Here is a 27,478-nt window from a genome sequence, read left to right as displayed (position 1 = left end):
TTTCTGTTCTCCCATGGTTGGAATGTTCCAGTCATTGCAAAATGTTTTTTGTCAGTGCCACCTGAAAAGTGTAATGAGAAATAAATACAGTGGGTTTTGGTTAGAGCATGAGTTGTTGAGTAGTCTTGTCTGTTTCTGGTTTCAACAGTTTAGGTCTGAGGTTGAGCAAGAGGGCTCGCTGACATTAAGTATAGACTTTTAGTTATAAAATTTGGATCTGAGGTTCTCTGGTAGATGGTTAAGGTTATTGGTATAGATGGCTAAAGCTTTCTTTTAATATTTGTGGAGAAGCTACTTAAGATTTGTATTTGTCCTTGGCAAGTCAAGTTTTAAATGGCCTTTCCTTCTTGTTTTTACTTGATAAGAATTACCTCCCTGCAATTTGCATTTTAAAGAGATTGGTTAGATAAAGAGTTCTCAGAGGAGACCTGATAGAATATTAAACTTTTTCCTTTTAAATGCATCGGGGAAAAAATGTAACCATTTTCTAGAAGGACTTTCATTTCCTTAAGGTCAGAATTTTTACAATATTTATAAGACTTTTGAGATAAATAGGGGAAGTTTTTGGGATTGATGGAAAGGATTGGTGGTCTTTGAATTGTTTTTGAAACCACACCTCTGGTCCTGTGAAGACTAGTTTTGTAAAGAAAGCACAACTGTTTCTAATTTCTCACTGAATTTTGTAGCTGCCTGAGTGATATCACAGGACTAATAAACCCATCTATTCATGAGAATGCCTTTTTTCCTTTGGGTACATTTAGCTTAGGGAAGAAGGCCTAAAAAAATTTCTCCTAGGCCCTAGATATCAGCTTTCCAGTTTGTCCAAATTTCTGATTATAGTTATTAAATCTTTTAAAAATATCTTTCAGGTTTTGGCTGGGACAAAAAAGATTTCTGGAAGTATTAAACAACCTCATGGACCCAGAGAAATCCTCAAACGGGGTGTAAAAGATACTATTTTTACAAGAGGTAGTCACTCTGCAAGATAGTCAAAGAAACAACCACCTGCATGTCCCAGGCAGGCAAAAAGTCCAAGCTGTGTTACTGGGACGGCAAGAAAGAAGACTTATTCCTAAGAGTGAAATTATTAATGACCAATGGTTCTGGCTTTGAAAAGGATGCAATAATGTGAATTTTTATTTTCCCCTTTGACAAGGCCCGGGAGGTAATCTATTAAAAAAAAAAAACAAACAAACTTTGGGGGATCCTACTTTAAGAATTTGTTTTTATTGTGAAGCTCTATGTTTGACCAAGAAGTGGAAGATATGTGAGGAGGATCACCTATAACCTCAGGTGGTTTTATGTTAAAAGGTAACTGTCTCTTTAGAGGGTAAAGGTAGTTCAGACAGAAATTAGTAGACAGTACTCAGGTTAAAAAGGCTAGAGGGGAACAGTAGGAATAATGTCAGTCTTACAGTCTTGTCTTAGATACCGCTTGTGTTTTAAATTTTTTATTAGCCTTTTGTAATGAATCTTTCAATGAGACTAATTTGGAATCTTGAAGCCTTTTGGAAGCTTCTTCATATCAATTAAGATAGGCCTCCCATTCTGTTTAATTTGGGAACCCTGACTTTCAACTATACTTTTTAAATAATCAATCTTGTCTAATTGGAACATTCTCCATAATGGCCACTGTAAATTCTAGGTTATTTTTAATAAGAATGTTTTCATCTTGCTAGATATCTGCAACTTCTGGGACTGTAATTCTTAGACATAAAATAAGCAAGTGTGCTTGACTCTTTAGAATGTAAGGGTCCCATTAGCTAAGTCTTCGTGTTTCTCAGAGCCAACCTAATACCTAAAAGTTGTATGCTGCAGGGTTGGGATTGTGTGTGTTTTACTGTATACTTTGCTGCACAGTTTTCTTGAGGTTGTCAGGTGACCTAGAGTTAATCTAACCCTACTGTGACCAGCTGATCCTACCACAGGAGTCTTCTTGAAGTGGTGGTATGTGCTCTAACAGTCATTACCCACCAGTTTTTGTGGCTTTTTGCCTCTAAGATCCCTGCTAGCAATAGCCTTTATTTACACAAAACAAGACAAGAAACACGTGCCTTAATATATTAGCAGTACTGCATCTTGGCCACAAGAAAGCCCTGTGCACACCATTGACAATTCTTGTAGAACCTTGCTGAGGGTTTCTACCCAGGGACCCGTGGTCCAAGGGGTTGGGGGCGTGATTCTGAGCAGACCCTTCTGCCAGCTCAGTTGGGCTCTGGGCAGAATTGCCATCTTGACTCGGCTCTAGGCAAAATTGCCAGTTCAGTTCGGGTTGGGCTCTGGGCAGATGTGCCAGCTCACTTGGACTCTGTGCATAACTGTCTGCCAGCTCAAGCTGACCTGCCTGTAAAGGACAGCCACTCAGGTCAGGTGCTTGAGTGCAAACAAAAAGGCAGCTCTCACACTGAGAGTTGCTTACCCACAGCCCTCTGAAATGACAAGAAAGGCAATGAACTCAAAGGGTTTGCATCGTTTCTCATTTTCCCTGAATGTTGTCCGAAGTTTGCTTCAGATCCTACGACTGCCACCAAATCTGTTAAGTAACAAAATTCAACCAAGCAAATTTGAAGATCTAACTTGCTTTGTTAAACAGTTCATGAATTGGGCAGCATCCCATCTAACAAGTAGAATGCTTCAAAGAGTTAATAGAAAATGGAAGATTTTTATAGGATGGTGGGGGCAAGAAAGTTATTAGTAAGGGAAAAGGGTTGTTCCAGGCCAGACCACTGTCCAGGGGGAAAGGATGTATCTTATCATGCAGATTACCCTATCCTTCTTTGTGGGGTAGAGAGGACCCAGGTGGCAGACTCACTGGTATGGATTGAAAAATTTCTGACTAACCAGTTAAGGCTACATTTCTGGGGATTGTTGAAACTGCAGTTAGATAAATTTATTAAGTATTGGTTTGGAAACTTGGTCTAAGTGATGCCATTTTGGGCCTGTGATTTTTTTTTTAACAGTTTAAAAGCACAAAAGGAAAATTACCTTTTGAAGATTCATGTTGATTTAAACCTATTTAAATCAAACTTTAATCAGTATAACCAAGAGTAACTATGTGACGTGATGGATAGTAACTAAACTTACTGTAGAAATTATTTCACAATATATGTAATGTATCAAATCATTATGTTGTACACCTTAAACTTATACAGTGTTGTATTTCAATTATAGCTCAATAAAACTGGAAAAAGTAAGAGTAGTAACTGAATAGGAATAACTGTTCTAATTGCAGAAAGATGAAAATTAACAAGGCTGGGGGGCGTACTTACATGCTTGTGGGAAAATAAAAAGCTGTGGAAGGCAAATATTTTCCTAACTCAACAGTTTTGTGTAGGATTGGCTTTCTTTACCTTCACTTGTGTAAAGTCAAATAGAAGCTGCTTGCAAATGTATTTTTTCCATGTTATTATATATATTTGCAGTTTAGTGAGACTATCTGATTGTTATATGATTGTGATTTTTTGAACATAGACATTTTTATTAAAGACAAGAGTTCTTAGAGGCAGTGGTTCACAATTTAGCTTTTCATCAGAATCACTTTTGGCTCTTTACAAAACCCAGATTCCCGGACCCCATTCTAAAGATTCTGAATAGAGATATGAACATTATCGTTCTTTGTATTTGATGATAGTATGCCATTTTAAACAATTAGAACTTATTTGAATAAGTGTGAAGAATCTTTGTAACGTGGTTTAGTCAACCACATTTATTGAGCACCTGCCGTGTATTTACATGTTTCAAAGTGCTCTAATTAATTCTGACATGAACCAGACAATTTATTTTACACACAGATCTAAAAATAAGTGAATACTAGAAATAAGTATTTTTTATAAAAATATCTCATTTTGAAACTCAGTTGGTGGATATAATGTTTAGGTCTACATGAGATTATAGTAGTAGAGAAAATTATGCTTCCATAGTAAACTAAGTGCAGATGAAATTTTACCAGTGTTGTAACACTTACCCACAACAACAAAGTTGAGTAGTTGTGATTGAGACCATATGGCTTGCAAAGCTTAAAATATTTCCTATCTAGCTTTTTATAGATAAAGTTCATCGACTCCTGACAAGGATTTATATTGTTTGTAAATAAGAACTGTTTTACTTCTTTCTTTCCAATCTGTGTGCCTTTTCTTTCTTTTTCTTGCTTTATTGCACTAGCTAGGACTTCTGTATGATATTGAGTGGGAGTGGTGAGAGTCTGTGTCTTTGTTGTGTTCTCAGTCTTAGGAGGAAAGCATTTAGTCTTTTACCATTAAGTGTGATGTTAATTATAGGTTTATCATGGATACTGTTTATCAGGTTAAGAAAACTCCCTTGTATTCCTAGTTTACTGAAAGTCTTTGACATGAATGAATGAACACTGAATTTTCTCAAATACCTTTCTGTATCCATTGATCAGGTGGTCTTCTTTAGTCTGTGAATATGTTGAATTATATTGATTTTTTTTCAATGTTGAACTATTGTTGCATTTCCCAGATAAACATCACTGGTTTTGATATATATCTATATCTTATGCTATGTTGCTGGATTTTATTTGCTAATATTTGATTGAGGATTTTTGTCTATTTTTTATGAGGGATATTGGTCTGTGATTTTTTTTTTTTTTTTTTTGCTTGTAATACACCTTCTTTAGTTTTGGTATTAGAGAAATGGCTTTGTATAATGAATTGAGAATCCCTTTTTTATATTTTCTTGGAGATTTTTTTTTTTTTTTTAAGATTTATTTGAGAGGGGAAGGGGCAGAGGAAAAAGAGATAGAATCTCAAGCAGACTCCTGCTGAGTGCGGAGTCTGATACAGGGCTCGATCTCATGACCATGAGGTCATGATCTGAGCCAAAATCAAGAGTTGGATGCTTAACCAACTGTGCCACCTAGGCGCCCCTATTTTTATTTTTATTTTTATAGTATTGGTGTTGTTATTTCTTTAAATATTTAGTAGCATTTGTCATTGAAACTATATGGGCCTGAAGTTTTCATTTCAGAAAGGTTTTAAATTACAGATTCAATTTCTTTAATACGGGTCATATATTTCTTCTTGGGTAAGTGCGGGTATTCTTTAGCTTTCAGAGCATTGGTCCATTTTATCTAAGCTGTCCAATTAATATGTATAGGGCTATTTGCATTATTCCTTTTGCTATCATGGGGTCTGTACAAGCGATATACACTTTTTTCCTGTTTATCAGTAATTTGTACCTTTTTTGCTTGGTCAGTTTAGCTAGAGGTTTATCATTTTATTGATCTTTGCTAAGAACTACCCTTTGGGGGGCGCCTGGGTGGCTCAGTTGGTTGAGTGTCTGCCTTTGGTTGAGGTCATGATCCCAGGGTGCTGGGATGGAGCCCCACGACAGGCTCCCTGCTTAGCAGGGAATCTGCTTCTCCCTCTTCTTCTACCCTTCCCCCACACTTGTGCGCTCTCGCTCTCTCTCACTCTCAAATAAATAAAGTCTTTAAAAAAAAAAAAGAACTACCTTTTGGGTTTTATTGATTTGTTCTGTTTATTTCCTTCTTTCTGCTTGCTTTGTGTTATTTTACATCTCTTTTCCTTGTTTTTTATTTTTATTTTTTTATTTTTTTATTTTTTTAAGATTTTATCTGAGAGAGAGAGAGAGAAAGAGAGAGAACACATGACAGGGGGGAGGGTCAGAGGGAGAAGCAGACTCCCCACCGAGCAGGGAGCCCGATGTGGGACTCGATCCAGGGACTCCAGGATCATGACCTGAGCCGTAGGCAGTCGCTCAACCAACTGAGCCACCCAGGCGCCCTTTTCCTTGTTTTTTAAAGTAGAAAGTTAGATTACTGATTTTGGGGTATTTTATAAGCACTTAGATCTCTAAATCTCTACTGTTTAGATGTATTACTAATTTTTATTTATATTCATTTTTGCTGAGTTCAGAATATTTTGTAATTTGAACATTTCTCTTTCACTTTAATCCATGGATTATTTGGAAGTGTGTTGCTTTATTTTTAAGTATTTGGAGATTTTTCAGATATATTTCTCTTGTTGATTCCAATTGTATTGTGCTCACTAAACATATTTTTTACAATTCAATTTTTAGAACTTTCTTAAAGGTTGTGTTATAACCCAGGAAATGTTTTGTCTTGGAGAAAGTTCCATGTGCATTTGAAAAGGATGTGTAATCTGCCTTTGTGTTGTGCAGTAATCTGTAAATACTAGATCCTGTTGTTGATGTTCAATTCTCCTTGATGTATTTTTGTATACTTTTTTGTGATTATTGTGAGAGGAATGTGAAATCCCCAGTTATAAATGTGGATTTGTCCATCTCCTTTCATTTCCATCAAGTCTTTATATTGTTTAGTTGTTAGGTGACTTGACTTATAAGATGCTTTTGTGTTCTTGTTGAATGATTCTTTTGACATTGTTCAATGACCTTCTTTATTCCTAGTGATTTTTTTCTTGCGTGGTAGTCTACTTTGTCTTATATTGATAGAGTCTCTTCAGTTTTCTTTTGATTAGTGTTTTCATGGTATAGTTTCTTCCCCCATTTTACTTTAACTTACCTATTTTATTATAAAGTTTTTCTTTTTTAGACAATGCAATGGTGTCTTGTTTTTAATATAATCTGATAATTTTTGTCTTTTAATTGGTATGTTTAGGTCATTTATGTTTAATATAATTATTTATATGTTTGAATTTAGATCTATCATTTTATTGTTTCCTGTTTTTGTTTCTTTTTTCTCCTTTCCTGACAACTTTTGAATTATTTGAACATTTAGTTAGTATTTCATTTTTACTATATTGCCTTATATGATAATTTTAGTGGTTGCTGTAGGGATTGAGGTCTCTGTTTCCTGAGTAGAGTAGAAATGCAATAAAAATTTGATTGGTTTAAACCTAGTAACTTTTCATGGCTGTCTTCTTTTTTTAATGGACTGTTTTTAACTTTTATTATTTGCTAATTGATTTGAAGATGCACCTAAAATTCAGTTTGGGGTTCAGAATTAATTCTTGAAAGCAGTGAGTAATTAGTAGTTATATTTTTATAATTTAAATGGATTATAGTACAGGTAGATATTAGAGATAATTTTATCTCCACATATGCCCTATATTATTCTTGTTTTGTGTTTTTTAGAGCCTAGCATGCTATAAACATTGAAATAATGATAATAACAACAGTAAGTGTTATTATTAAAAATTTGTTTCAGGTACTTTGATAAATGTCCAGAGTATTTAATATACTTTGAATGAATCAACCATTAATTAGTTGGTATAGGTACTGTGACTCAGCAAAATTAAGTAATTTGTCCAAGACTGCACATCTTATTAGTAGTAAAATTTGAATTCAGATCCAGGTCAGTTGATTACAAAGTTCATATGTTGTAGTATTAGTCTAGCCATTCATTCTACTGATACTTGTTGAGTGCCTACTATGTGTCAGGTACTATTTAGGGCTTTGTAGGCTATGCTAGTTTAATTGGCAATTGCCTTATTTTTCCTCCTTAGAAAAGGGCCGTAGAATGTAAACCATTTATAAAGTAAGAACGATCTACTCCATGAAATACTTGACGGATGTAGCTGATATCTTTTTATCTCAGTGCAAGGTGTAGTCAGTCCTAGAAATCCAGCATTACTTATATATCTGCCCTAGAATCTGTGGTGTTTCAGGTTTTTTTTGATAAAAAGAAAATTTCTCCCACGATGTTTAGTAGATAATACTAGATACTAGATAATAATACTAGAAGAATAAATCATTTAGAATATCAAGTGGAGAACAACACACCTTAAAAATTTTCTTAAGACATGCAGGAAATCAAACATGACATGCTACTCTTAATTTCAGCTCTTTTTAATGAACCTTGAAATACTATCTTTTAGCGTTTCCTTCACATTTCTAATATTGATTCACATGTTTATGTCTTTCTCAGTCTGAGGGAAAAGGGCACACCAGTGCTGGAGATGCAATATATGAGGTAGTAAGTCTACAGCGACAGTCTGAGAAGGAGGAACCAGTCACTCCCACTAGTGGAGGGGGTCCATTGTCACCACAGGAGGATGAAGCAGAAGAGGGTAAGAAGTGACACTTATTCGGTTCTCTCTCTTTATATAGCTGCTTTACTTATAACCATCAATGGTGTGTGTGTGTGTGTGTGCACGCGCGCGTGTGAGGGGTGCGGGAGGAGAATGATGATTATCCTAGTCTCTGCTACTATTAGGCTAGATTCTGCTAGATGCAGGAGAGATTTTGGTCCATTGGTTCCTTGGTTGTGTAGTCCCCAGTGCCACTTACACATCTGTTTAAATTTGCTGTTTTGCTTTCTGTTTTATTTCAAATATTTTTGAAGTGTTTAATGAGAAGTTTCAACTTTTCTCAAGTGTTTTTAGAATTTTAGTGATAGGTCATGTCCCACTACTCATTTGACATTATTTTGTTCTGACTTGTTTTTTGTGCTCTGTTTACTACATGAATGCTGCTGAGAGATTCTAACCAACCTCACCAGAGTCACACGTTGTTTGGCTCTGTGCTTAGTACTCTTTTTATAGAAATTAGAACTAAGTGGCAGATCTTTACTTTAAGCCCTTAAATTATCTGCTTATAGGGTAGGATTTATTAAAAATAAATTTCTGAATTTATATCATCTTTGAAAAAAGCATCTTAGAATTCTCAGTCTTTCTGTCTATGAAACCATTCCTTTATTTGGTTACCATACAGATACTGGTTATTTTTGGCTGATATTTTTTGAGTGCTTATTACATGCTAGACCTTATTCTAAGTGTGTAATAAAAAAAAAACTTCGTGAAGGTATAATTTACATACAATACAATGCATCCATTTATTTATTTATTTATAAAGATTTTATTTTTAAGTAATCTCTACACCCAACATGGGGCTCAAAGTAGCAGCTTCATGCCCTACTGACTGAGCAAGCCAGGTGCCCTGAATGTACCCATTTTAATTGTATAGTTCATTGAATTTTGGCAAATGGATACATCTGTATAACCACTACCAGCATCATAATATAAAATATTTCCATTATGCACCCCCCCACCCCCAAATGTCCCTCATGCCCCTTCACAAGAGTCATCCTTTCTTTTCACCTATAGTCCCTGGCAACCACTGATCTGTTTTCTGTCACCATGTTTTGCCTTTTCTACAATTCATATAAAAGGAATCCTATAGTACATAGTCTTTTGTATATAGCATCTCTCACATAGCAAATCTTTTGAGATTTATCTATGTTGAATCAATGGTTGGTTGCTTTTTGTTGCTGAGTAGTAATTTATTGTAGAGATTGTGCCACAGTCTGTTTATCTCATCAGTTAATGGACCCTTGAGCTGTATGTAGCTGTTGGCTATTGGCCGCTATGGATATTTGAGTACAAGTCTTTGATGAATATCTGCTTTCATTTTTCTTGGGTAAATCACCTAGGAGTGGATTGGCTAAGTCTTATGGTAAGGGTAGTTTAACTTCATAAAAAACCACAAAGCTGTTTTTCAAAGTAATTGTATCATTTTCCATCTTTATCAGCAACATATGAGTTAGTTGCTCCATATCCTTAACCACATTTGGCGTTGTGAGTTTTTAAAATTTTAGCCATTCTAGTGGGTGTATAGTGGTATCTTGTGATATTAATTTGAATTTCCCTAATGACTCATCATGTTCAATTTCTCATATGATATTTGCCATTTATGTATCTTGTTGGTCAACAGTCCATTCAGATCTGTTTCCCATTTTTAAATTGGGTTGTTTTCTGATTGATTTTTCAGATTTCATCTCTCTCTCTGTATATATAGATATGTAAAAGTCCTTTATTAGATATGTTTTGCAAATATTTTGTAGTTTGCCTTTTCATTTTTTGAACAATGTCTTCTGGAGAGCAAAAATTTAAGTTTTATGAAGTTTAATTTGTCAGTTTTTTTCCTTAATGATTTGTCTGTGATCCATTTAAATTTTTATGTTTGGTTGGAGGTAGAGTTTAGAGGTCTTTCTGTTTTTTTTTTTTTTTTTTTTTGGGCTTAAAACCCAAAACCTGTTATTACTTCTTATGGCTTCTGAAGGTCAGGAATTAGGGAATGGTTTGTGTGGACAGTTCTGGCTAAGAGTTTCTTATGAAGAGTCAGGGATATAATCATCTGAAGACTTCACTGGGTGGGGCTGAAAGGGACCCATTCACATAATTACCAAAATGATGCTGGTGGTTGGCAAGCAACTTTACTTCCTCTCACATAGGCCTCCCCACAGGGGCTGCTTGGGTGTCATTATGGCTTAATGGCTAACTTCCTCCAGATAGCAGTCCAGGAGACCAAGGTAGAAACTGCAGTGCCTTTTATGTCATCGCTTTGGAGTCATGCAACATCACTTACATAGTATTCTCTTGATCATAGAATTCAGCCCTTACTTCCATTGTGTGACTCCGCTATATTCTATACAAGACTCCCAGGAATAACCACAGGATTCCCAGGATAACCACACTGTTGTGGTTATCTCCTTCCCAGCCAACACAAAGAGGAAAAGACCAGAGATCACATGCAGGAGAATTTTAGGCCAGACCTAGAAGCACATTCTTTTCTGGTAAACAAGAACCACAGCACTGGTTTGGGAATGTAATTGAGCTACGTGCACAGGAAGAAAAAACAGGTGTGACAAGTATCTACCAGAAAGTAATTTGAACACAGATTTCACATAATGCTCTTACAAAAATGCCATTCTCTTTAGAAATGAAAAATACATGGCACTAGAATTGGGAGAGAACAAAAATAATAGAAAGACAAGTGCTACTCAATAGGAATACATTGTATAATTTAGTAAATAAAAATTGCTTACTTCTGTCTACTAACTTAAAAGCAGGTTAACTAACATGGATTAAGTATCTGCTTTGTGGCAATAATGTATCAGATATTTAATAGATCTAGTTTCATATGTTACATTAGCCCCAAGAAATAAGTATTATCATCTTTATATAACATATGAAGAAATAGACTGAAAAATTTTAGGTTATCATTTGGGGTCAAAGGGCTAATATACAGAATCTGGGACGCCTGGGTGGATCAGTTGGTTAACCTCTGCCTTTGGCTCAGGTCATGATGCCAGGGTTCTGGGATCGAGTCCTGCATTGGGCTCCTTGCTCAGCAGGGAGCCTGCTTCTCCCTCTGCCTGCTGCTTCCCCTGCTTGTGCGTGCTCTTTCTCTCTCTCTGACAAATAAATAAATAAATCTTTAAAAAAAATAATATATAAAATCCAAACCTATGTTAGTTAGTCTCACTCTAAAGCCAGTGAATTTTCATGACCTACAAAATCAAGGTATTTTTTAAATCACTGAATTGATGTAACTCCACTCTCAATTGCTTAAAAGGTAGTATTTTTAATATTACGGACAGCATATTTTAGATCTTACATATTTCAGCTCATTTTCTCGATCTAATATCATACACTTTGGCTGGAAGACGATAATGTAACCTAATACTAAAATATAACATGAGACTCTATCTTTCAAACAGCGTTGTTTTCTGTGAGAGCACTTTTGGAGGGTGATTTCAGCATACAGATCAACTAGTGCATTAAAAAATACCTTTAGATATAGAATATTTCAATTATGTCGGGCAGAAGCAAATATCCTTCTTTAAAGGACAAGTTGTAGAAAAACCTATTGGAAGCCAAAATATTCTCAACAGAAGTCTTTCAGACACACAAGCACACCTTTATTTTCCATGCATTTTGTCTGACATATTACTTGGTGTTATTCAAGGCTTAGAAAGGTATGTTTTGGTTTAGTGTTAATTACTTCAGGGGAGAGGAGATTTGACAGTTGTGCAGATGCCCTTGAAGGGAAGAGCTGCTTGCTTATGGAAAGCAACATTACTAGAAAATGGATACATTGAGAAGTAAATGGCAAACCAAATGATCCCAGGTTTAGCTTGTTATTAATTAGCAAAATATTCAGAAACATTCACTGCCAGGATTTTAAGATCATATAGGTGAGCATTGGAAAGTCCATCATTTTTTTAATCTTACTGAATTAGGCACAAGCTTCATTTTTACTTTTATTGAAGTATAATTAACATACAATGTTATATTAGTGTCGGGTGTACAATGTAAAGATTCAACAATTCTATACATTTCCATTGTACACTATGGTAAGTGTAGTCACCATCTGTCACCAAACACTGTTATAACCATCTTATTAACTATAGTCCCCATGCCGTACTTTTCATCTTCATGACTTACCTATTTTGTAACTGGAAGTTTGTACCTCTTAATCCCTTTTCTCTCTTTTACCCATCTTCCCACCTTCCTCCCCTCTGGCAACCACCAGTTCTCTCTCTCTCTCTCTCTCTCTCTCTCTCTCTCCCTCCCTCCTTCCCTCTCTTTTAAAGATCTTATTTATTTTCTTGGAGAGAGAGAGAAGATGGGGGGGCGGGGCAGAGGCAGAGGGAGAAGCCGACTCCCCGCTGAGCGGGGAGCCCGATGCGGGGCTCAATCCCAGGACCCTGAGATGGCGACCTGAGCCGAAGGCAGAAGCTTAACTGACTCAGCCACCCAGGCGCCCCTGTTCTCTCTATTTAAGAGTCTTTTTTTTCCCCTTTGTCTCTTTTTGTCTTGGTTCATTTGTTTTGTTTTTTAGATTCCACGTGTAAATGAAATCATATGGTATTTATCTTTCTCTGTTTATTTCACTTAGCATTTATACCCTCTAGGTCCATCAAGTTGTTGCAAGTTCTCAGGGAAATGCAAATCAAAACAACAGTGAGGTATCATCTTATACCTGTCAGAATGGCTAGAATAAAAAAACACAAGAAATAACAGGTGTTGGCAAGGATGTAGAAAAGGGAACCCTTGTGCGCTGTTGGTGGGAATGCAAACTGGTGCAGCTACTGTGGGAAACAGTGTAGAGGTTCCTCAAAAAATTAAAAATAGAATTACCATATGATACAGTAATTCCATTATTAGGTATTTGCCTAAAGAAAACAAAAGCACTAATTTGAATAGATAAATGCACTCCTATGTTTATTGCAGCATTATTTACAAAACCTGAGGTATAGAAGGAGCCCAAGTATCCATTGATAGATGAATGGATAACGAAGAGGTAGTATGCATATACAGTGGAATAATAGCCATAAAAAATAATGAGATCAAACTTCATTTTTGATGTCATTTTATTTTATTTATTTATTTTTTAAGGATTTTATTTATTTAATTGACAGCACAAGTAGGCAGAGCGGCAGGCAGAGGGAGAGGAGAAGCAGGCTCCTCACCGAGCAGGGAGCCCGATCCCAGGACCCTGGGATCATCACCTGAGCGGAAGGCAGACGCTTAACCAATTGAGCCACCCAGGCACCTCAGATGTAGTCATTTTGATAAGAGTTCTTTTCACACAGTTGTGTCCAATTGGCTACTTCAAAATGTAAGGAACAGAGACAGAAGAGATACATTTGAGAATATTCTGGTGGTAAAATCAGGAGGTTTATAAATTAATTGTATGTCATGAGCAGCAGAAGTGCAGGGAAGAAAAAGAATTGAAGGTCACATCTACGTTTCTAGTGTAGGTGGCTGGATGATTTTGGTCGAACGAATGAGACGAGGAAGAAGAGTAGATTTCAGGGTGGGGGTAAGATTTATTCTGTTTCAGACATTGATGAGTTTGAACTTACTGAACATTAAAGTGGGACTATTTTTCAATTATTAGAAATAGTGTTTAATTGTGAGAGAAGTTTAATAGTTGGAGGTAAAGATTTGAGAGACATTAGCATGAGGCAACGAGAGTGGCTAAAATTTCCTTGGGGGAAAATGTGGGAGATGCAGGTTAAAAGTAGAATTTAAGTGATCACTGATATTTGAGGGGTAGGTTCAGGAAGAGAAAGCCCAGCTAAAGGATTTGCAGAAAAATGACCAGAACATTGTGAGAACTAAGTGTAGTAACAGACTAAGGAGTAGAGATTTGCAAGGTGGAGGTAATATGTAGCATTGCCACATGGAACAGGGAGGTTCAGTATGAAAGGACCAAAAACTGTTAATTGGATTTGGTAAATTTTAGAAGTCCTGAAACTCTGTGTTGGTGATTTTACTGAAGTTGGGAAATACAGCCTCATTGTAGTGGATTGAGGAGGGGGGAACAGTGTTCTTAACCTTTCAAGAAAGTTGGTGAGAAGAGGAAAGAGATTGGATTAAAACATTGGGTTATATTAGGCCAAGAAAAGGGTAAGAAATTCGAGCTCATCTGTAGTTGGAAAGGAAGAGCTAAAATGAGGGATTGGCCACTGCATTTGTAACAGTACAGTTTCCTGACTTGCTTCTGTGTCTTTGCAAATGCTGTTTACTCTGCTTAGAGGCTTTTTCCACTTAAGTCCACCTGAGTAAGCTCTTCCACAAAGGCATGTTAACAGTCAAAAGAAAATAGTAATTTTAATGTACTGGCAGTTTCTATACTTAGAGATGTTTCAAAATATTTTCTATGACTTTTTTTTTTAGTAGGTTGCTCAGGCAAATTACATTTAAAAAGTATACAATGCAGAATGGCTGAGTAAGGAGCTTGGCGAATCCACTTACAAAAAGCAATGATAAAAGTCAATAAAATTGTCAAAAACCAGCCAGTTCAGGACTTGGGAAAGTGACAAATTATACAAAAAGTTGGGAGGCGTCTATTGAAGAAAAACTACAGAACTCAGATAAGAGTGGTTTGTATTTTAGTCCCTGAGGCTGCTCCCATTCTGCTCGTTCCCACCACTGGCTTATTGTCATGGTAGTTTTACCAGGGTGGGGCAAGCTGTGAAAACTAGGAGCTTTGCAAAAACAGATCCATAAACACAGTGAATGAATTGGTGGTTGTCAGAGGGGAGGGAGTGGGGGAGATGGGCAAAATGGGTGAGGGGAAGTGGGAGATACAGGCTTCTAGCTGTGGAATAAATAAGTCATGGAGATGAAAGTGAAGCATAGGGAATATAGTCAGTGGTCTAGTGATAGCATTGGATGGTGACAGACGGTAGCTGCACTTGTGGTGAGCACCGCGTAGCATACAAAGTTGTCGAATCACTGTCTTGTACACCTGAAACTAATGTGATATTGTGTGTCAACTATACTTCAATAAAAGAAAGAAGGAAAACCAGTAGCTTTGCTTTAGCTGCTGGAAGGGGTTTACTTGATTTGGAGCAAACATAGAAACCCTGTATTTTTGGAATGTTGTTGGAAACAGTAGTGATTTTTGTGGCAAAAAGATGGGAAGGCCAGTGTTGTAAATAGCATGAGGTCATAATTCTGGTTGGGGAAAGCCACAGATTGGCCAGAATTTGAACAAGATTTAAGGAGTAGGTGGGCCTTCATAAGACTGTACATATCACTGGTGGTCTATTAGACGCTGTACATGTGTAAGGCTATGCACACACTCAAGAGAGACCACAGAGAGCTCTAACTAGTCACATATCCATGCTGGACCTCAGGCCTTGCGTGTGTATGACTGAGTCATGTTTCCAGAGTTCTGTCTCCAAAATGGTTTTGCTTTTCTTTTCTATTCAATGGAGAGCAGCTGTGTTCCAAGTGGAGTAAATAGCTGAAGACTGGTTCTTGCAGGGTTAAGCTTTTAGTCTTCCCCTATCAGCAAGTGGCAACTCCCAGGCTCCAAATCTCAGAATCTAGAATCTGACCTCTCTCTGACTTGATCATTTCTTGTACTGGATTATTGCCATCTCTCCTAACTGGTTTCCGGCCTCTCACCCTCGGCCCTACCACCCTAGTCCATGTTCCACACACCGGCCATACCCATCCTTTTGAAATTTGTCAGATTACTTTACTTCTCCCCTTAATATCCTCTATTGGCTTCTCATTTCACTCAGCCAAACGTTCTTTTTACCAAGGTTTACAAGGCTCAATGCAGTCGTGCTCTCTGATTTTTACCTTTCTGACCTCATTCCCTGCTACTCCCTCCCTCACAAATGCCACACTTGTCCTTTTGCTATTCTTCAGACACACCAGGTATATGCTTGCCATGGGCTGGAGTGCTGGCAGGGACCCTTGTTCTTAGGTTGGTGCATGGTTCCCTTCCTTCCCTCATTCTAATTTTTCTTCAGCTGCCACCTTCTCATTGAGATCTTGCCTGCTCAGGAAATAGGGATAATAATAAATGAATGAACAAATAATGAGAAAAGTAAATATATTTATTATAATAGATACAATAAATAAATGTTTCTTCTTTTATAATGCCTCAAAATGATTCAATACTGAGAAAGATTAGAAAAACAGATGCAACATTTTGGGATTGCATTTGAAAATATGAAAAACATACATAAAATTTTCAGTTTCTCATCCTTAGTATATGGTCTGAAAAAGAAGTCATCAGATTTGTGTTTTTCTAAAAATTTTTTCATTGCTGTTCTTAATGAGTTTTCACTATTTGAGATGTCACCTCGTCTTTTGAAATTCTGTTAGCCATCACTATATTTAAAAAGCTACAAAAATCACAGAGTAGGAAGTAATACTTTTTTTTAAAATAGATCAGGCATTTCATACATTTTCAATATACTTTATTATTCTGTAATTGACATTTCTGTCAACGCAAACATCAAAAGTTAGAGCTGGAGGTGGCATAGAAATATTTTCCTGCTGGGGGGAGTTGGAGTATTCTTTTATTTAATTATTTTCAACAATTTGCCTGTCAAAGCAAAAGAGGAAGTTCAAGTCACTCTAAATTGTCTTACCATCACCTGTAATTTAAAGGGATACAGATTTAAAAGGACTAAAATTGCTCTTAATTTCCTGCAAAAGATCTAAAGTAAAATGAATTAAGATATCTTTGCATATTTTTCAAATGCTGTTCAAAAAATGAAGTGTGTTAAAGAGTATTAATTTGAATGCAAAGGAATCTTAGCAGAAAGTTAAGTCCATCAGTGCAGCATTATAGGGATTATTTGAAAATTACCTTATCACCTTTAGGCACTTCTACATATTCTGAATTGCCCCTCCTTTTGAAACTTGAGGTGCCCTTGTTTTGCTTTATCTGTATTTCAAACTGGATTTCTGTTTGTTGACCTGAAACTTATATTTAGTTACTTGTAACATGGATAGTAAATTATGTGGAGGCAAAAGATGGGAAATACAATATGATCTCCTTTAAGACATATGCCTGAGTAATTGTAGAAGACCAAAGTCACAGTAATATTAGGTAAGCTTCACTTCTGGTTGTACTTTTTATGTTCAGTATAATCTGTAGTTTTTATATTTGGATTGGTTAAAATGCTATCTAAAAAAAATTTCCCTGTGATTTAAGTGACTGTTAGCTGTCTAACACTACTCCTAACTTATTATAACTAAAGAGCAAAATAGTCTCAAACTCAACCAGAGGCTTATTTTCTCCTAGTTTCTTAATTCATAGTCTGATTAGAAAAAAGGCAATCACAAAGAGCTTTTACTATAGAAATCAGTTTGCAGATGAAAATTTTTTATATTCAAGTGAAAAGAAGATAGGGGATATAGAAAAGAAATTAGTTTTTTAAGAAAATGCGCTGATCATATAGAACTTATGTATGGCAAGCACCAGCAAAAGAAGTGCTGCTCAAACCTTAAATGTGTACATACATTGCCTGGAGATCTTGTTAAAGTAAGGTCTTGTTTCTTAGGTCTGGGATGGGGCCTGATATGTATTTCTAAAAAAATCTCCTACCAGATTCCACGCCACACTTTCAGTAGCGAGGATTTAAATTGTCTGCTTATATTAATTCATTTAATCCTCATATCATCCCTAAAAGGTCTGCACTATTACTATTATCCATCTTGTAGATGAGCAAAATATGTTCCAGTAAAACAGTTTTGGCACATTAGACACTATTTCTTTAGCAGTCAGATACTTTATAAAATTTGTGTGTGTATGTGAGAGAGAGAGAGCGAGAAGGAGGGGGAGAGGGAAGGAGGGAGGGAGGAAAGGACTTTATAATATTGTTTTATTCTTGCATTTTAAATTATCTGTTTCAACAAAATGATTAAAAATATATTTGATAAGGGAAGGTGTTTAAGAGAAGGTGGAGGGAAAGAGTGTATTAGTTTTCTGTTGCTCCATAACAAGTTACCAAAACATTTAGCATCTGAAAACAATACGCATTTATTATCTCACATTTTCCATGGATCAAGAGTCTGGGCATGGCTTAGCTGGGTTCTTTGCTCAGGGCCTCACGAGGCGGCAGTCCAGAGTTTCAGTTAGGACTTCAGTCTCATCTGAGGCTTGGGGTTCTCTTCAGAGCTCAAGTGATTATTGGCTGAATTAAAATTCTTGCAGCTGTAGAACTCCTGGTGGCTTGCTTCTTCAAGGCCCACAGGAGTCTTCTCTAAGGGAAGGCCCAAGCCCTCTTTGAAGCATTTACCTGATTAGGTTAGGCCCACCTTGATAGTCTCACTTTAATTAATTCAAAGTCAAACTGGTTGGGAACCTTGTATCTGCAGAATCCCTTCCCCTTTGCCTTATGTCACAGCCTAGTCACAGCCATCATATTTATACATTCTACCTACACTCCATGGTAGGGATTTTGCAGGGTGTACACCCCAGAAGGCAAGGATCTTGGGGGCAGTCTTAGAACTGCTTATCACAGAGAGCTATGTAACAAAAATAATGCAAACCTGTCGTTTTTTAAGCGTCTTTTTTGTTGTTGTTGTTAAAGATTTATTTATTTATTTGAGAGAACGAGAATGAGAGAGAGAGAGAGAGTACATGAGAGGGGGGAGGGTCCGAGGGAGAAGCAGACTCACTGCTGAGCAGGGAGCCCGATGCGGGACTCGATCCCGGGGCTCCAGGATCATGTCCTGAGCCGAAGGCAGTCGCTTAACCAACTGAGCCACCCAGGCGCCCTTAGCGTCTGTTAAGTAACAGCCACTTTCGCACACATGTTATCTCACTTGTCAATGTAACGATGCAAGAAAGGTACTATTACTTTGCTTATTTTATAAGTTTATATATCATATGTCCTATTGGACTAGGCCCTAGGATGTAAATATATGCAGTATTAGTTAAACAAACAAACAAATGATCTAAACAGCTCCTCAAAAGAGTACATGGTGAATTGCCAAATGAGTAATACGAACATTTATTGGTATGGGTTTCCAGTGTCTTCTCAAGCCATTTCCATTACTTGTGAAACCCTTATCATCTCTGCCTGTTGAAGCCAGGGTTCAACTATTAGTTTCAATGCCATTTTCTTTGTCACTTATCCCCAGTCAGAAGTGATCTGTTGTTCCTTGAATATAAAAGTCCACTATAATTTTGCTTATCTATCTTTAATAACATTTATGATATTCTGTGTTACATTACAGTTACATGTGTCTTCTCTTCCTTACTTGACTGTAAATTCCTTCTGACAAGCTTGGGTCTTTATTCATACTTGTATCTGTCCTGTGCCAGGCCTATCAGAGATTTCAACACAGTGGGTCACCAGTAAATGGTAGCTTTACTTCACTTTCAAGTGATTAAGTCAGGGAAAATTTGAGTGAGTTAGTGGGATTTGGAAGAGCAGAAAGTAGGAAGCATAGCATTTTGACATCTGTGAAAACAGGAAGTATAGATGTATACAGAATTTGCAGTGTGCCTATGAGACAGTGAGTGTGAGATTGGAGAGACAGGTGGGGAACAGGCCTTGGAGGGCCTCATTGAAAACACTGAACAGTGTGGACTTTAACTGTATGAAGCCATAGAGAGTCATTGAGGTATTTTGAGCGAGGGCATGCCATGAGCAAAGATTTGAGTTAGGAAGATTAAGTGGGCAGTAAGCTATGTAAAATGCAGTTAGCAACAGTGAAGAACCTGTGATTATATCTCTAATTTGTGGAGATAAAGCCTGAACAAGGGTGCCATCCTGGAAATAGAAAATGACTGATTTCAGGGAAATAATTGACAGGAAAAGGTGATGAGTCATACCTGTCTTTAATTGCCATATTCAGAGGCTCAGTGCTGGGTTAGCTTGGCCTGGAAGAAAGCATATTTGTATATTAATTTCATTCATGTCAAAAATATTTGTGTACATACATATTTTTAGCACTGTGGTTCCTTGGAGGGACTTACTTTAAGGCTAAACTTCCTTATGTTTTATGTGGGAATAGCATTGCAATAAATCATTGCAGGAATTAAGTAATACTATGAAACATCACAGTTATTGCATTTGACCCAAATGTAATCAAGCACCAAATGTGTGGCTTAGATTCTAAGTGTTGTGAGATTAATTAAGATTATCATTTGGGCTCTTGATGTTTTCCCCTACAGATAATCTAACCATTGGATGCTTGAGTATGATTTGGTCCCGTATCAACTGCGCTTAAGCATTTAGTATTGATTTCCTCCCCTGTGATTTGTATTTCATTTAAAAACCTGAAATACAATATTGTGGTGTTTAATTTATGATTACAGTCTGTTGAGTCTAATCTTATTCCACCTCAATCATACAGTAATTTTTATGTTTTAAAATACAGCGCCTCTAAAGAATGAAAATCTAGCGTTCAATAGAAGGTAAACTACATTCTCACATTTCTAGGTTGCATGTCTTCTACAAAAAAAAATTCATGCCTTTTTAAAGAGTAATTCATCTTTCAGTTGGACAAAGAATACATTGTAATCATTTCCTGCAGCAGTATTTTTGTGTCTGGAAAGTTTATTATCTTGACCTTACCTAGAATCTAGTATTTTTTTTAAGTGATAAGATTCTTGAATTTCACAGATTGAAATCTGATTCTAACATATTTAATGTGTATGGGACTGATTTCTATTATATTTATTTATTTATTTTATTTTTTAAAAAGATTTTATTTATTTGAGAGAGAGAGAGAGAGAAACAGCATGAGAGGGGAGAGGGTCAGAGGGAGAAGCAGGTTCCCCGCTGAGCCGGGAACCTGATGTGGGACTCGATCCCAGGACTCCGGGATCATGACCTGAGCCAAAGGCAGTCGCTTAACCAACTGAGCCACCCAGGCGCCCTGATTTCTATTATATTTAAATTGTACACTGTATAGTCTTTTATGTTTATAGTAAGTATATCCTCACTTTTTATAAAATGGATTGTTTTTTGAAAACTGTATTGGGCATTTGAAAAAAAATCATCTTTAATGTTTTGAAGCAAATAGAAATGAATGGTTGCTCTGCAAGGGTCCTGGGTTTGACATATCTTTTTTTTTGTTTTCATGCTGGGCTCAATTTTGGTTCATTTAGTACTTTGTAGGTATACCAGTTCCCTTAACTGAAACATTATTAATGTAATGATATAGTATCAAGAATTAAGTGATCATGTCTCCCTTTCTATATTTTTCAGTTTTTTAAAAAAAATAGTCCTTTCAGAAGTTAGAAAATAGTTTGAATTAACTAGCACCTCTATACAAAGTTATCCTAGTTCTTCCTTAATTTAGTACTATTTTCATGTTATTCCAAAATGTATGCGGCCGTCTTTCATCATTTTTCTAACTTTGGTGTGATAAAAGCTTCACATTTCCCAACCCCCAAATTCTCCTGAATGCCAGTTAATGTCATGCTTCTTTGCCTCGCTTCATGTCTCAAACTTCTTGAAAGATGACGATGAAGATTGATATTATATAATTTATCTTAGAGACATTGTCAAAATGCTTCCTTTGTAATTTTCCTGTGAACACTTTCTGTAGATATTATAGAATAGGATGAAGATTTGGATAGGAAAGAATATTAGAAGATAAGAGGGAGGTTGAATTCAAGAAAATTTGGTCATGCAAAATTGTTGGATGTAGCACCAAGGCTAGTGCTACACCAAGTTTGCATGAAAACTTAGCACTTACATTTCTTATTACTCTGAGTTCCTATTACATACAAAGATGTTTTCACTTGAAATCCCTAAAGTTTAGCTGAGATGGGATTTTGCCCTCTTTGCCCTTGAAACCCATTTCTCGTACTTAATGTAATCCATAGAATAATTGGGAATTCAGGGAAAATCTTTGGTATCTAAAGTTCTAAGTTATTACAAGATTTCATTCTTGGTATTTATTTTTTAAGCAAAGTAACTGCCTCATGACCTGAGGATTTTAGGTTTTGTTTTGTTTTAATTAAATAAGTTTCAAATGTCCAAGGATCTCATATATTTACATGCAAAGCAATTATATTCTAGATAAAGTTATACACTGGTACTTTTCTGGAGATTGGAAGGCTTAATTTAATCCTATAATGTCTTTTTTAATAGTAGGGCTGACCTTTAAATGATAGATAAGTGAACTTTGTACTTGAAGGGTCACTGCAACTAGTAAATGCCACACAGTTTTTATAGAAATTTAACTTGAGGGCGCCTGGGTGGCTCAGTTGGTTAAGCAACTGCCTTCGGCTCAGGTCATGATCCTGGAGTCCTGGGATCGAGTCCCACATCGGGCTCCCTGCTCAGCGGGGAGTCTGCTCCTCCCTCTGACCCTCTTCCCTCTCATGCTCTCTGTCTCTCATTCTCTCTCTCTCAAATAAATAAATAAATAAAGTCTTAAAAAAAAGAAATTTAATTTTATTTATCTTTCTACAGCATTTTTACGTGTAGTTATATTTTCTGAGTGGCTCAGTAAAGCCTGTGTTTGAAAAGTTCGTCTAGATCCAGGATGTTAAGGAGAAGATAAGAATATTTATTCACAATGGCTACAGCTTAATTGATAATAGCATTTTAAATGGTAGCCGAATAAAGAGTGGAGAGCGGTTAGAAACAGTGTAGAGTTCTTAAAATAATTATTATTATTGACATATGATGATTTAAATGTAAAAGAAAAACCCCAAGTGGATTTTCTCTGAGATAAACTTCTTTCAAGCAAATGTTGTTGATGTTTGGCATTTCAGTTTTACTGCCTACATGAATCAACTAAAATGTTTTTTGACTGGTTTTTGAAAATCATTTGCTTAATCAGATTTGTAAGACATTTAAATAAATTAACAGAACTACTGGAAAATTGTGTAAAGCCAGTCACTGATTTGATCTGGGAAGATAAGCAACTTTGTATTACTTAGAAAACAAACACAAAAATACATGGAATTTCTGTTCTCTTTTTTATTGTTAAAAAATTTAAATAAATATAAAATGGAACCTGACTGCCCACCAATTCTGATTCTCCAGGAAAAATCATTTATTGGTTTAGATATTTTTTCCAAAAGGAATATTTTGTATATCCTGTTTGGCAACTTGCTTTTCTCATTAAACAATCTATTATGAACACTATGTTAAACTATTTCTCGCTCTTTTTAATTGCATAGTATTCTATGGCATGGATATAGCATAATTTACTTTTCCAGTTCTCTTTTGAAGATTCTAAAAGCAATTTCTAGTTTTCTCTTTTTTGCTATTACGGATATTGTAAAGAATAGTCACCCTTATATATATATTCTGAAGCACAAATGCAGATTTCTAGATACTACTGCAGTGTGCACAATCTGGTTTTTGATAGGTAGAACTAAATTACTCTCTAGAAAGACTGCGGCTTTATATTCCTTACAGTTGTGTATACAAGCACCCTTTTCTTCATTCCTTTACCCAAAGGAGCTATTATCAGTCTTCATGTTTACTGCTTCCATGATGTGATAATAACAGTAATAGGAGTTAACTTTTATTGAACATTTATACATGCCTGAGACTATTATCAGTATTTTTTGGGTGTTCTTCATGTTGTGAAGTAAGCCCTCTCTAGTCTCTGGACTTTTATTCCCATAAGTAAGTAGTAGATGATCTGTAGTTATTCACAGCCTACTTCAGAGTCCTTGTGTCTAGGAGGGTTTCTGTGGCCTGTGTGGCTGCTGAATCCACTTTGCTGCCAATTTAATGATTAGGATTCAGACTAAAATACTACAGTGACCACCTGTGTGTGATACACACCCTGGTGATGCTGATATAGCTGCGTGTTTTCAGTGAATCTTTGAATTAGAAGAGATCCTAGGGTCATTTACTGCCTGCCCTCTCCTGAAGTAGAATTCTCTTAATGCTTGGCAAGTAAACTGGTTTCTGTGGGAACAGACTGGGTCACTGATTCACAAGGCAGTTAATTCCACTTTCTAGTGAAAAACTATGTAATTTATACATTTAATTCTCACACCAGCCCTATAACGTAATATTTGATCCATTTTTTAGTGTAGAAAAATCGAAGATAGGTCAAGCAGTTTGCCCAAGGTCACAGTTTGTGAATATTTTTCTTGGTAAAATCTTTTCTTTCTTTTTCAGGGTAAGGCCTTGCTTGAATCTCCCTTTTCCTCCTCAGGCACTGCCCCCATTACAGGTTGGGGCAGAGTATGGCAAACTCCTGTTGTTTATCAGCCTCGTGCTGGGGTTTGGGTTGAAGCCAGAAAGCTGATAGCAACTGTGACCCCCAAGTACATGTCTGTGGGCAGGGCTTGGGGAGGTAGGTGTCTGAGGAAAAGACCTGAGGAGAAAGGTGCTAACTATTGGGTCCTCTTTATTCAGTCTATTGCAAGCAGGAAAAATTTAATAACCTCAAATCATTAAAATATTTAAATTTGGGATACTGGCAACAAGTTAAGCATTATATATTGGCTCAGAGAATGTACTCAATAAATGTTATTTGAACTTAATTATACTGAACTATCTCATTTGTAGTTCTGGAAACTGAGACCTTGAGACAAAGTGACAGTGTCAGGACCAGAATCTAGGCTCCTGATACTTTATAATTGCATTGTGTGAACAACTAACTCCTTTAGCTGAAGCAAGACTGAGAGCTTATTAACTATTTGCAGAAAGATTATAGAAGTAATTCATATGCCATTCCTGTAGTAGCAGTTAGTATCAGTAGGGAGAGGGCTTAATTTTTCTGTTGGAGAAATTATGGTTCTTGTCACACTAGGGGGATGTGGTGTTCTAATGATTTGAATATGGCATTGGGAGCTGAATGACTCAGATCTCTTATAACTACGGGAAGAAGGCTGAGCTTTCTGAAAACTTAGTGCTGAAAATATCATACTGGCTTTAATTTTGGGACTGGAGTAAATATTTGTAAAATTTATGTCAACAGGCTACACAATATTGTACTCTTACTATTTTCATGATACTATAAATAGAGACAGGCAAATTAGTTAATAAAAATTCTAAGTGATACCCATTTGAGCACATTAAAATATTTTGAGAGATATTTCGTTTTTATTTTTTTATTTTTTGAAAGAGAGAGCACAAGGGGAGGAAGGGGCAAAGGGCGAGGGAGAGAGAGAGAGAATCTTAAGCAGGTTCCACGCCCAGCAGGGAGCCCGACCCGGGGCTCAGTCTCACGACCCTGAGATCTTGACCTGATCCAAAATCAAGAGTTGGGTGCTTAACCAACTGAGCCACCCAGCTGCCCCTTGAGGGGTATTTTAAAAATACGGAAAGTTTGTTTTAAAAAAACCCAGAAATTTGGCTTTAGATAATTAGAGCTTTAATTTGTCTTTCTCTTTGTACCAAAACAACAAATAAATTTTACATCAGAGAAATAAAGGTTTTAGATTTTACCAGTCTCTTCAGAATTACCTAGCTTTTGTAATCACCTCTCTCCCCATAACCTTTATGGCTCTCTAGTGCTGATTTTCGCACCCTTTTATCACAATTTTTTTAAAGGAAAGAAATGTATTATAAGTTATAAATATATGCATAAGATTAATATATAAGATCCTATGTGATGTTTTCAACTGAAATAAGCAGAATAGTAATTCTTAATATATGGGAGTACCTTGCTACTCCAGAGATGTGTGTCCTCAGTTGAGAATTTACTGTGTCCATTGAGAAATGTCATTTATGAGAATGGGCTACGTATGCAAATGTTATATAACTGGTAGAGAGTTGAGAACCATTGGTTATAGAAGACACCTATGCTGACATTCATGGGCCCTCGGTCTCAGTGGGCATACATGAAGTCTCTTTGACTTTTGCAATGCAATTTCATTTTGCCACCCATTCACCTAAGAAGTATGCAGAGCAAATCTTATTCACAGTGCAGACTATGGGTACATTTGGCACTTACTAATGATCTCAGATTTGAAGAGTTTGCACAAAAGACTGAAAATGTAGACAGTTGGTATTCAGGACATCCCCTCTAAAGAAAATATTAGTGATTTATTCTTTTAGATTTTTCAAGTGTGATTACTAGAAGGCCATCTCTAAATTAAGTTTGTTATTTGGTAGGTTTTATTAAAATTGTAAAGTTTTTACAAACTTTTAGTGGACACCCACTACTTTGCTAAGTGCTATGGACACAAAAATAAGTAAGACAGGACTCTTATCCTTGAGGAGCTTTTAGTCTAGTTGAAGAAAAAGACCCATAAATAGATAGTAATATGTAGTAAATGCAGTAATAAGATATGAATGGGATATAATATGAGCTGCCTAAAAGAAACTTAGTTTGGCCTGAAAATTCAAGGAAGACTTCTTAGAAATTGTGCCTATGAGCTCTGTCTTGATTAAAACACATTATTTAGCTAGAAATAGTTGGATGCCTGGAGGAAACATTGGGTGATGGAAAAACAGCATTATGTGTGCAGTAAAATATATTCATTTGTAATGGTGGGAAATGATACAATATGAGATTAGAGAGAATATAGAGGCTGGGTGATGGAGAGCCTTTTAGGTCATTCTACTTTTGTATTTTCTGCTTTAATCAAAGCTTGGTATAAGAGATATTTCTATAGGTATGGTAAAAGTGTCTTCTTGGACATGGTTTATTATGTTATTCAGGGTATTTTGTATAAAGATTTAAGAGATTAGGGGCGCCTGAGTGGTGCAGTTGTTGGGTGTCTGCCTTCAGCTCAGGTCATGAACCCAGGGTCCTGGGATCAAGCCCGGCGTCAGGCTCCCTGCTCCGTGGGAAGCCTGCTTCTCACTCTCCCACTCCCCTTGCTTGTGTTCCTTCTCTTGCTGTCTCTCTCTGTCAAATAAATAAATAAAATATTTTAAAAAAAATTTAGGAGATTGATCACACAAGTTGGGAAAAGTTATCTCTCTACGTGAAATTATTTTTTAAGCTTTTATCAGTAAGAGTTGTGCATGTAACCCTTCATTTTTTTAAAAAAAATTTATTTATTTGGGAGAGAAGGAGAGAGAGAGTGCACAAACAGGGGGAGGGGCTGCAGGAGAGGGAGAGACATTGTTAAGCAGGCTCTGCACTGAGCATGGAGGCCATAGCAGGGCTTGATTCCAGGACTCTGCAGTCATGACCTGAATGGAAATCAAGAGTCAGACACTTAACCAGCTGAGCCACCCAGGCACCCAACCCTTCATTTTTTTCATTCTTGTCTTTGGAGAAGGTTGAAGCTTAGTTTTTCATTTACCTGTTGTATGTTATTTTTGCTTTGGTGTTCTGATGTAAGGCATCTTGTCTACCCCACTCCAACCTTTGACTTTTCTGTTCCTACTACTATTGTAGCATATATTCTGCTCTGTTGTCATATATCTATATCCATTTCCTTTTTTCTGCTAGAACATAAGTTCCTCAAAGTCAGGGAGCATGTCTATTTCATATTTTTAAGGTTGGCCATGTAGCTTAATAAATATTTGAATGAATCAATACTTGATTAATTCATGTTTGCTTTTTTTTACTTATGT

The 27,478-nt window shown here is 36.4% G+C and overlaps 1 protein-coding gene across 5 annotated transcripts in view; it reads left to right on the top strand.

Moving 5' to 3' along the window:
* Positions 1–27,478, top strand: part of RABGAP1L (RAB GTPase activating protein 1 like) — a 758,983-nt gene that overhangs the window by 169,722 nt on the left and 561,783 nt on the right. For 4 of the 5 annotated variants that reach the window (XM_035722282.1, XM_027611227.2, XM_027611226.2 and 1 more), the window contains one exon: positions 7,889–8,030. In XM_035722282.1, coding sequence (XP_035578175.1) covers positions 7,889–8,030 — 142 coding nt within the window. Of the gene's footprint in view, positions 1–7,888; positions 8,031–10,423; positions 10,601–27,478 lie in introns of those variants that run through there. The other variant, XM_027611229.1, reaches the window with a different exon arrangement.

Source organism: Zalophus californianus, chromosome 10 (assembly GCF_009762305.2).
Source record: "Zalophus californianus isolate mZalCal1 chromosome 10, mZalCal1.pri.v2, whole genome shotgun sequence".
In the NCBI taxonomy this organism is placed as follows: Eukaryota; Metazoa; Chordata; class Mammalia; order Carnivora; family Otariidae; genus Zalophus; species Zalophus californianus.
Note: the sequence above shows the minus strand (reverse complement) of the source record. Positions and strands in the feature narration are given on the sequence as shown.